The sequence below is a fragment of the Morone saxatilis genome, unplaced genomic scaffold (assembly GCF_004916995.1).
Source record: "Morone saxatilis isolate NCDOM2014 unplaced genomic scaffold, NCSU_SB_2.0 Contig2, whole genome shotgun sequence".
Lineage (NCBI taxonomy): Eukaryota > Metazoa > Chordata > Actinopteri > Moronidae > Morone > Morone saxatilis.
In genome coordinates, this window is record NW_023339762.1 from 22,161,920 (window position 1) to 22,174,217 (window position 12,298).

At 43.4% G+C, this 12,298-nt stretch overlaps 1 protein-coding gene across 1 annotated transcript in view; it reads left to right on the forward strand.

Annotated features, from left to right (window-relative positions):
• Positions 1-5,050: 5,050 nt before the first annotated feature.
• The window catches only part of dusp8a (dual specificity phosphatase 8a), a gene marked incomplete at its 5' end in the record, with an annotated part of 38,065 nt that continues 30,817 nt past the window's right edge, over positions 5,051-12,298 (forward strand). The window contains 1 exon segment of the mRNA XM_035664538.1: positions 5,051-5,460. Within this exon segment, the coding sequence (XP_035520431.1) occupies positions 5,224-5,460 (237 nt within the window).

Genomic DNA, 12,298 nt, shown 5'->3' on the forward strand with positions numbered 1-12,298 from the left:
AGGATTTTCTGCTTTTCTTTGTCTTATGTGATAGTAAACTACATATATTTAGGTTTCATTACATTTCATTACAGGGCAGCTTGGGTGTAAGGGAATTTAAACAGATTTTTTAAAACTATTTTTTGTCATTTTATAGAGCAAGCGATTAATTAATTAGTAAAAAATAAATAGAAATAAACATGATAATAATGATAATTTAATGATTTTTGTTGCAGCTCTATACACTCAAAGTTATTTGCCTTCATTTCAAAGAAATCTAGTTTAATTTGGCTAAGAAATAATGCAAACTAATGTGACAAAAGAGGAAATAAGGTAAAAATACTCTTATCAGATTAGCTCTCTAGTGACTAATAACTAACCCACCCATGTTTTGAAGACCCTATCAGCATATACAAACACAATCTCTAGTTCTTGTGTCCTGTGTTGATGGTGCTGGTCTGGAAACCTGCACACTCCCCTTGTTGTGGTCAAGCTTTAAAGTGTTAATGACGCATACGCTCAGAGGGAGACAGTGTGTAAACATACACACATGCAAACCTTTAGTGCATGAAAGAAGCTTGTGGCACAGAGTAAAGGCCATGAGATGCTCTGATGATGTAATTGTTTGTGGTCTAAACAAACAAGCTCATGACTCTCCAGTTGTATGAAACTACGAGCCAGCTTTATATCAGTACGTCTACTTCGAGGATCTGGCCACAGGTGACGTTATGCAGGAGTTAATGAATAACCTGGATGGTATTACATCAGCGCTGGTTGCCCTCCAGTTGCTCTCTTTGTGTTTGCCTCTCTCCCTGATGTCTGATATGGCATTATTGAGCTGTCCCATCATGCTTAGCTCACAGTTTTTTTGTATGAGGGGCCTATGGATATGTCTGCGTGGATTATCTGTTTTATGGACCTAAAGTTACTTCCTCAACTTTTTTTTATTGAACTATTACAAAGATGCTTTTTATTATCAGTCTTTTGTTATCAGCTGTAAAGAGAGTAACAGTAAAGTCTGTTGATGATTTGTGAGACCGTGCTCTACTTGACAAGTCAGGGGGAAATCTGTGGGATTTCCTCCTCCTTTCTTGTTTGAAAACAACTTATTGCCGTCTGTTTTCAGCAAATATGCCTCTAAATCTGTAGCTAACAGATATATTGATCATCAGTTCAGCTTGTTGGGTAGTGTATGATTAATGATTTAATCAGTTACTCTTAAAAAAGTCAATAAGTAAAATGTATCACACCTGTTTTTGTTTGATTTTGAAGGGCAGGTTAGACGTGAGAATGTCAACATTAAGCTTGCTTCATACTGTTCCTGTGGTCAGTTTTAATACATGTGTATGCTCTGTATAAACACAGGTTTGTTATGTACCCTAGCATTCATGGTTGTCATGCTATTAGTGACACACAACTGACAATTTCAGTACTTTGGAAGCACTGTAGGCAAATTCAGATATTCAAATTCCCCAACTAGATAAAAAAAATCCTTCAAAATGGACCAGTTGATCCAGTTCTTCTGCCCTCAGCCAGTAGTCGAGGTGTAGCTGCATTGCTTCAACTTTGAGGAGGTGCACAACCTTGTCCGCCTACATCTTTTATCCACATGCAGCTGCACATTCTCTATGTTTTTTGGAGAAGTGATCAGAAGGATGTTGTTTTTCAAGAAAAGATGCTAAATATGCTGTCTCAGACGTGTGCCGGACCTAATCTCAGAGTTATTATTAATCAGCAACTTGTAGACTGCCTCACTGTAAAATCTCATCCTTTTGTTATTTAAGGGGGAAACACCATAACTTGTGTAATGTGCAGCTCAAGTTGAGAAAGTGCATGTAGCACTGTCAGTTTTAGCTCTCGCCCCTCTTGTATCCTGATCTAGCGTCAGCACCAGTAGCATCCCATCACAATCACCCTCCCCGTGCCCCCTGCTCACCCCAACCGGGCTGTTTCTATGGCAACAACAGAATCTGCTCCGGGCCTGTATGCACTGCCTCTGTCTCTTCACTTTCTCTCCTCTCGGCTTGTTTTCCTCCGTTCAGCCAGAGCCTCTCAGCAAGCTCCTGGCTGCTGCCTATTTTAGTTTGAGGAGCTTGTTTGTTTTTCGCTCCTTATTGTTCTTGCCTGGATGCAAGATGGAGGAGGAAACAAGGTTTTGCATAAGGGGTTGGGTTGTGGTTGTTATGCTGAGTAAGCATACTGAGGTTTGTACTCCATCTCTGGATCATTCAGTGTCCTTTTTCTCCCTCTTTCCATATTCTGATATTCCCTTTCTCTATCTGTCTCTCTGTTTCCTTTACTTCCTCATGTCATCTCCTCTCTTCATTCCCCTTATTGTCCACACAAACAAGGCCCACTGAGAGCGAGGTTACCGTCGGATGATTGTCTAGCGGCGCAGAAAGGTGCAGAGTGCACCAGTCTCTCCCTCTCTGCTACCGCCACACATGTAAACCTGCACAGTCCTCCCCTCCCCGTCCCCGTGCGTCGCACAAGAGCAAGAAAGAGAGTGATAGAGGAGGAAGGAGGGATTCAGAGAGAAAAAGTGAGAGGCTGGGCGGGTGGGAGAGCAGTCGCCATTAGACATATGCAGTGTCAGATGCTGTGCTCAGCAGCAGGGAGACAGAAAAAGAGGGAGAAAGATTCAACCCCCTGGAAGCTGTGTTGTTAGCTCCTCGGCTAACGGGCTCCGCACCATATAAGGTATGGTATAACAGGTGATGGGGCAGGTCGTAATGTGGCAGGGGTTGTTTGTGGTAAGGGAGCGCTGGCATTGCAGCTACGCTTAGTATTTCTGCAGAATGTCTGCTGGGGTGCACATCATAGGAAAAGTAGGGAAATGTCACTATGTCAGTATGCTGGTGTCCGGCATCGCTGCAGGTCACAACATTGTGCTGTGCTTAAAGAATGAATGCAGAAATCCACATTCAGTCATCACCACGACACAGACAGATTAGATTAACTGGATTAGAAGTATTTGTCTGTGTTGCTAAGATGCTGCATTATGTTTGTGCACAGTACTGTGTGTACCACATTCATACATCACTGACTGACTCGACTAACGTATATATATTTTATATAACCAAGACTTGTGTGTTCTGGCTTGTTTGTGTCTGCACATGCCTTTAGTGTTACAGTAGCTACTTTCTGATACAGCAGCTGTTTGGCTGTGTTTACAGTGCAGGCAGTTGTTACTGTCTATCTAGATTTTCTTCCATGTTCCTGTGCTGCTGTGCTTGCATCAGGCAGGTTGCCAGGCAGCATCAGCATGTGTACATCTATGTTCAGGCTTGGCCAGCAGCCTATAGGAGACATGTGATTATCTATTATACATTCACCTCTTTACGGGTTTGGTGCAGTCGTCTGCAGGTTAGTTTATGAGATATTAGCGAGTTCTCCTCTCCTTTAAGCAATGTCTTTTTCTTCATCTCTTTTCTCTTTGCTTCATCTTCACAATTGTCCCCTCCCTTACCTTGAGCTGGCTGAGTTGCTAGGCTGGAGAGATCCTCACTGAAAAACATTCTTTGTTACCTCAACCCTCCTCTCTCCCTCCCTCCGCGGCAGTGGTGTCAGAACAGAGGTGAAAAGTTGCAGAGCAGAGCCGCCTGGACGTCTTCCCACACGACACTACTGGTCAGGAGACCCAGTTTCTCCACATCTCCTCTCTCTCAGTCTCTGTTTTTCTCGCCCACCTTCTCAGCTCTGCTCGGTTGTGCAAAAGGTTTTTCTTTTTCTGCTTCACGTAGACAGTTCTCTTCTGGTTCTTGGCGCCTACATGAAGCGATTATTATTGTTTTTTGCTTCTTTTCCCCCTATCATTTCCCCTCTTTCTTTATGAAGTGGACATGGGTGTTGCTGATATGATTAATTTCATAGTGGGATAGTGTGAAGTGAGGCTTTTCTGCTTTTCTGCTTTATCTCCCTCCACTATCTGTCGTACTCTCCCTTTCCAACCAAGGTTTAAACCTCCATTTAGGCTTAGGGGTAAATGAGAGGAGGCCCATTTATTTTTCATGACACCCGCGTGCCTGTAGATGAATAAAACAACATGACTGCATTCACATTTTGACCTTCTCACTTGTCGTATGACACCTGCTTGACCAAGGAAGTGGTCCTGAGCCTACACAGGGTTTTTATTCACATGTTCTCTCAAACAAATGGCACTGTGGTTTTTGCATAAGTCATATGTAGCCTCGCACACTTTCTCTCTCACACACATGCTGTCATTGATCTTCCCTGATAAATAGTTGCGTGTGTGTGTGTCTCACCTTAAATGTACAAGCGCTGTGGTGAACGTGAGCAGGGAGGAGAACAGAGTGATTATTAGTGATAGATCGGAGGAGGCAGTTCATCAAGTTTATGGACGGCTCTCTGGAACACACACACTCACATTCACACACTCATTCACACGTACACATACACAGGATGTCACACAGGCTGTTTGCCTGTGTCCAGACCTGCTCTCTGAATTCCCCTGGCTTAATTTATCTCACGCCCTCAGTTTCCTGTTTCATGAGCTACCACACAAGAGACCCCTCGATCAACAACAACCAACCTTCACACACACTTAATACAGACACGCACACACCCACATTTTATTATTGTGCATGTCTAAGTTAAGTCTTTGGCTTGGTGTTTGGATGTGTGATATTCCGTCAGATCTCAGGACTGATAAATCCCAGCGGATGATCCGGTTGGCTTTTAAGCCTTTAAATAACTTTTATATTCATGTTCAGCATTGAGGCTATTTTTAATATTCAAGGTGCTCAAAGTCTGCCAATAAAAGATAATACAAATGCACAAAAATACAATGTGCACTTCACTGTGGTTTAGAAATGAATGCATCATTGTCATTGTCGCTTTGTAGCAGTGAGTGCTTTTATTTGTTGCACCCGCATGAGTGGTTTGAAGCTCTGGACGAGAGGTGATCATGCCCTTGATGTCTGATCAACAGCATCTCAAAGCTGACAGTGGCAGTTCTGAATGTCACTGCTGGCCAATAATAGCAATGAAATAAACCACTGAATGTCTTTTGTAACTTACAAAACTTCTCTCTTTGCCTCTTCTTTTTCAGGCAGCATGGATCTCTCAGCGCCTGCTCCGTTGGTAGCCCTCCTCCGCTGACATCCCCTCCACCTCCTTCTCCCCATTTCTTCCTCCACCTTTCCCTCTCTCATCAACCCCTCTTCCTCCACACCCCATCTCTGACTACCTCACAATCTGTGACCACTCCGCCCCTCCTACATCATGGCAGGGGAGAAAGGGCCGACTAAGCGAAGCGCCATGGACATCAAGCGCCTGGCCAGCCTCATCCAGAGAGGAACGGGCCGTTTGCTGGTGATTGACAGCCGGACGTTTTCTGAGTACAATGCGTCACATGTGCAAGGTGCGGTCAACGTCTGCTGCTCCAAGCTGGTGAAGAGGCGACTGCAGCAGGACAAGGTGTCTGTCACTGAGCTGCTGCAACCCAATGGCAAGGTGAAGGTGAGTTAAAGCTCAGCAGACCTGACAGTTGATGCTTTTTGGATGGTAGGATGTGCCAGACTGGATTCAAAGTGTCTGTGTGGCAAGCTTCCACCTTGCTGATAAGGGCAAGACATTGAATCCCCACCAAGTTAATAATTCAGCACATAATACCTGTAAAATGGCAAATTGTGGTAATTACGCTTAGCTTTTTATATAAATTAAGCAATCAAAATATGATGTGTTAATTAGTGATCTTTAAAGGAGCTAGTAGGCAGATTTTGTTGCCTGTGAACAGAGCCAGGCTAACTGTTTCCCCACGTTTACAGGCTTTCTGCTAATCTAAGCCAACTGGTTGCTGGTTGTAGCCTTATATTGATCGTACAGACATGAGAGTGATATCAATATTCTCATGTAACTCCCCATCAGAATGCAAGTTCTGTACTGTATTGGTGTATTTCCCCAAATTCTGTTCAGTTCAGCAGGATTTTGTGGATTTCCTGACTCAATTCAAGTTTTTTATGTAGTTCTTTGTGTGTTTAGTAAATTCCCTTATCCATAGACCCAACAAAATCTGATTATTTGACTTAAAAAGATGCATGGACACTAAGTAGACTTTTGGGATTTACAGGATTTCTGTGTGGCATACAAAGAAAAACCTAGTGACTATTCTTGCAAATGAGGGTTGGGAGTTGAAATGGTGCATTTACAGTGCAGTGCATCGGGACAAGTCGGCATAATCTTGCTCATTTTGGGAGAATCAGCACAGGAATGCAAAACATGAATACAGCAGGGACTCTTGTGACAAAATATGCTGTATATCCTGAGCCGCAGGAAATATGTTTGTCTACAGCTCTATGTTCAAGGGTTAAAGTTTAGGCTATACTCTTTACTATGATTAAAAAAGCAATGTTGTGTGAGTCACATATGTAATAGAGGGAAACAAACACAGACTGTTTGTGTTCCTTGTTATACAGAGATACAGTAGATGCAACACGTTGAGATAGTCAGGGCAAAGACCTTGAACCGGAGGTTCCCATGTCAACAATTGTTTACCCTGCTGAAATGTCCTTGAGCAAGACACTGAGTCCCTTACATCTCCATGGGTTTCTTAGAACATTTCCAACATCCTGACCCATGTGCTACTGTGGTTTTAGATTGGCCTCCTCTGTGCTAGTCCAAGCCTGCACCACATTGGGGGGGGTGCTATATTTGGCAGGCAGGCGGGCATACTGTAGGTTTGTTGCTTATCAGTGGCCCTGAAATCGGATCCTCGCGTTTTCCATGACTTCTCCTACGAATATGACAGCCTTTTTTCCATAGCCTGTCCACCCGTGGCACGCTGTCTCCAGTATTTTTAGTCGCTGTGTGAAACTGAAGGAACTCTGGGAGGGGAAACCTAAGCAGAGACTGGGGGGGAAGTTTGTGTGTTTTATGTGTGGGATCTGTTTTGTGCTCTCATGTAGTTGGCGTGTGCACACATCACCCAACAGTTTTATGCAACAAGACAAACACATTGATGAATTTCCTCTTCTTGGTTTGTTATTTTTAAGTTGTTTGTTTAATGTTTAACCATGTTACACCCAATGCAATAAAATGCAGATTCAGAGATGCCGATGACACATAACAGGTGATTGAAATTTCTTTCCAAGGTGTGACACATTGGGTTTTAATGGCAGTCCATAAAATGCTGGTGCTTTGGTTTTTGTTGCTATACTTCCTGGTTGGCAGGAGCAAGTCTTAGAGTCTGACCTGCAACGCGTCAGTTGAACCTACTTATGAATGTGATTTATTACCTGCTCCCATTTCATGCCCCATAGATACTGTCCTGGAGTTCTGGCAAACAAACTGACTCAGTATTTCCATTTTGTACACAGATAGAGAACTTTAATCACCAAAAATATGCCCTTCCCACCAAACGACAAATAATTATAGATTATTGCTTTGCCGCTCCTGTTGGATTACAGTTAACGCTTGTAGGTGACTGACACTTTCCTTATGGTCAGTTGGTAAAATAGAGGAGAACTGTGGATTATTGTTACTTTCCCAAGTGAAATGACCTTTAGTTCAGCTAATAGCGTCAGTATAATTGGTACATTGGCAGAGAGGCACCATGCGCCGACTGTTTCGCACTGACTCTCTGTTATACCAATTAGTTTTAATTCAGCTTTATTGCAAGGGGTTCTGGCAGTGAAAGCCACATGCCTTTCTTCTCACTCAAAATGTACCACTATTAACTGGACATGGATCGTATACAACACCTCTTGTATTAGTGCATTCTGCCAGTTTTACATGTACCTGGATACAAAAGAAGCTGCTCAGCCTGAAGGCCACACGCGAGATCCTGCATCTCATGACTCATCCCAACCAGAGATCCAATTTTGCACAAATAATGGTTTTATTTTGGGTTGTGATGATGCATGACCTACTCTTCCAGTCTATAGAAAACAGAAGAAAAAAAAAAACAGGAACAAAAGAAAACCTGGAGCTGCAGGGCTGCTGTGTGAGAGGTTTTGGATCCAGTCAGACTTTGAGTTTCATTACTTTAGTCAGTGCAGCAAGCTTGAGTGTGTCTATGTGCTGGGTCTATTGGGTCCATCTCTGTGTGGGGCCCTGTGGTTGGCAGGTCTCACACTGTGGCACCCCATAGTGCCATGCTTCCTCCTGAATTCTCTCACTTTCAATTTCATGACAGATCTGTCTGTCCGTCTCCCACAACCATAGCTTGCAGCTTCCTTCATCATTTATTTTACCTCTCCGCCTCCTCTCCCTATCTGGTGTTGCCCCATGGCTGGTTTGTTATTATCCATTCCCCACCCCCAGTAAAGAGGATAAGGCTTGCGATTAATGCTAGGCTGGATAAAGCTGGAACTAGCCGTGTGAGAGAGGAGGGCCCGACGGACCCAGACTCTTTTGTTATTGGCTAAGCATGACATCATCCCTTTTGTGCGGCCACTGGCAGGCCGCGGGCTGGGCACGTGCAGACTGGCTGTGTGGTGTTAAAGCCGGCTCCCAGCTAACCCCTAACACACACACGCACACACACACAAACGCCATCCTCTCTACCCCCCACATGGCTCTGAGCATCGCCAGGAGCCGCTTCAGCCAGCCAAGACAGCAAAGGACACCATTGTAGCTCTTTGTTGGGGAAGTGAATGCAGGAAGCGGGAGAGCAGCACTGAGGGTATTCATGGATGGGTGCTGCCTCCGCCTCCTCCCTGGCTGCCTCCCGCCTCACATCCCATTGAGCACTAATAGCCTGCATCCCCCAAGGCGCTGCTGTACTCACCCTCTTTCATAGAAGCTACCAACGCTTCAGTTAACTGAGCTGAATGAACATCCATGACCAGCACAGGAGCAATCAAAATGGTGTCCTCTTTCTTCTCCCTTTCACATCCCATCCCTTCATAACCTCTTTGTTTATGCTCTCTATTAATGTAGGTCAGAGGGAGCTGGATACAGTAGGTTAGGTGGTGGTGGACCTCTGCTGGGAAAGGGATGGCACCGGCTTAGTTGGGAATGGGGCTTCCTCGTGCCTTTTCTGACAGGCTGGAGGGCAGGCGGCTGGTTTCTTGGCTTAAGCCTGGTTAATCCCTGCTGCTGTGGCGGGGACAGCCGGCCAGGCAGGCCTGACAGATGGACCAGAGGTTTTCACTACCAGCAGCCAGCCTGGGGAAGCACCCTTCCTCCTGCATGCAGGCATGAAGACCAGACCTCGGATGAATGGGACCCACAGTAGTAGAGAGGAGCCTACTCATAGAGACAGACGTTACTCTTACAAGCTGTCAATGGAACTTAAATATTTATAACCACAGGCATGTTTCAAGTCTTAGAAGTCTTAGTTTTTAGTTTTTGTGGCAGAGGATTTAAACAGAGCCATACATTTGCTTGTGATTTGACATTTTTGGTGTAAACTTGAAAATCCACTAGGTCAGCATACTGACCTATTTAAGTGGATCAGGTATCAGCCAGATGTGACCAATCCACATTAAAAACTCCTTTTTTCCCCCGTCAGTGTCCTTGTAAAATTCACTGATTAAAGTGAGTTCCACGTAGTGTGGTATACGTTTATATATCATATTTAAATTTATATGTTTTGGGGAAAGTGTATTGGATCTGTGTATTGAATCAGTGCTGCATAGAAAATGTGTTGCTTTCCTATTTTGTAGCTGTGGAGTGATCTTTTCGGCCACTAACTAACAAAATTAACTAATGATAGTGTTATTGGTGAACTTTAATGAATCATTAAGCCAGTCAATAAAAAATTTATTAAAAGGCAAATAATTTTACAATCATTTAGTCATTTCATGTTCTAAAGTTAATACTTTTGATTGATGTACTGCTGGCTGGATTGAACAAGCAAACTGAGAACATCTACAGAGGCTGAGTGAAATTGTTATGGGTATTTTAAACATTTTACTGTTCTGCTGTATGAACTAAAAGATTAAATAAAAAAGAAACAGCAGATTAAAAAAGATAATTGCTAATTTGCCAGTACTATCATACCTTTGTGACAGATGAATATCACTTATATAGTTAATTATTTGTGCTGTTGTTTACAGTAAAGTCCCATACACCTGTGATTACACTCTAATATGTCTTCAAGTGTTATATAGCAACATATTAGTCATGATAATGAACAGCAGCCCAATTATTGCTGTTTGCTATAATGGCCATGTAGCAGTAAAAAGAGCCAGGCGATGGGTCTGTGATCTTGTCTGTGATCTTAATTGGTAGGATTGGCTGAGTGCCCTGCTGCTTGCACAGGGGGAGCTATGCACGTGACCGACTAATGCATTTATGCAATGAAGACGATCTCCACCAGTTCCACTTGATGATGCACCATATGTTGTTTTGTTTATCCTCTTTGGGAGGGTGCTGGCTCTAATAATACATGATGCGAAAATCATGGATCCTTTTGGAGAATCAAGGACGAGTATTCCTGAGAAAAACGAACAAAGACAACATGATTCTGCCTGTTATTTAAGTGTCAGACACAGGGCAGAGACACTGGTAATGTCTTTGGAAAACACCTTACAGTTTTCATAATGATATTGTTCAGGGCACAGAAGTTTCCAGTAACTGCAGTGCAATATTTCAAAATGAAGGAAAACACATGAGTGTTTCATGTGTCATCTGCCCTGACGGTAGCAGCAGAACTAAGAACTTTGTTGATGACACACTGTGTGGATTGTTTCCCAGATTACCCAGAGGGCAAACGCAGGGAATTTTTGTTTTATATTTCATTCACATTTTTCTTTTTGCCAAGTTCAAACAAAGACACTGTAGCTGGTGGTGGTTTTTCTACAGCCAGATATGTCATGTGTTTACTTTGATGAGGTCATGGCATGAATCATTGTTTGCTTTAAAGAGCCTACTGTTTGACATAGACACACTCACACACTGTATATAGTGTAGGACATACTGGACTACTGAACCATGCAGTACTGTAGAAGTAACATTTATGTAAAAGTTTATTTTTAAATCATAGATGTAAATGAAAGATTGGGGGGGGGGTTCATAGATGATATGAAATGTGGCTTTCATTATATACAAAGTGAGGAGGATGACGTTGTATAACCGGATCTACAGCATGCATGTGCTCTTTCTTTCTCTGTGTGTGTGAGAAAGTGTGTGAAAGAGACGGACTGGGAAAGAGAAATTGTATACTTGTATGTGAATATTTATACTACAATGAATGTGTATCCTACAGTGTGTGTTAAAGGTCCTCTGACATTCAGGGGTGTGACGGTGTGACCAGATTAGGTGACCACCTCTCAGAAATGATCAGTGATGACCTCACACTGCACATGCACAGAGGCATCAGGGACTTTCACCACCCTCCCCCATATTCACATTCTTGTCTGAAACACACTCAACATACTCATGGTTTAATACTGTACTTTCCACTAATGACATGAAGTCCTGAACCTTTAGACCCCTTGCTATATTCTAAACACAAACCTATACTTGTTACTTAAACACACAACCCAAAACTACTTTATAGTTGGTCCTCATAGGGATAGAAATACAGGAACTCTGTGACACACACATCACACCTACACACATGGAAGTGACAGCTGCCAGTGTCCGTCAATGACATCATCTGGCCCCAGGGTGGTATCTTTACAGCGGCGAGTGGTATATGTCACACCCTGTGTGGCAGAGTCCTACACTGACAGATCAACTGTTTGGAGAGGTCACTGCCTGTTGCAGCAGGTCCTCTATTAGTATGTAATGTACTGTATGTAGTGTCAGGTGAGTGCCCAGTTTTTAGCCAGATTGACATGTTAAGCGTTGCAAAAATGTGCCTACAAATCAAGCAACAATTAGTAAGTGAAGGGGAGATATGTACAGTATTTTCTGCAGTTGGTGAATCGATGTAAAGGCACAAGATCTGACTCTTGTGACCACTTTTAAAATAGCACCAGTAACATCAAATGCGCAGTGTATTTTATTCTCATGTGTCGGCTCTTAGGCTGCATACAGCTTCCTATTCACAGTTTGAGCTGAAAACGCTGTTAGTTGAAGTGAGCTCATAGTGCAGTCGACTGTGGGACATCCCGGAGAGGACACACTGAGAGGGCCCAGACTGCGCTTCAGGAATGTGGGGCCATTTTTAGACTGTTTGTGCTGATGTTGTGTCACAGGCCAGTTCACACACAAACATGCATACTGTTCCGCTCAGCGCTGACCTTGTCATTGGTCAGCGGCACTGCTGAGGTCGGGGAAAACCATGTATCACTTTCTTATACAAGCACTTACCGTATGCACTGGGGCTGTTTCCACAATTCCACACAAATATCTTTTGTTGCCAAGTTATCCATCATCTATGTTTCATGGTGTGTGTGTGTGTGTG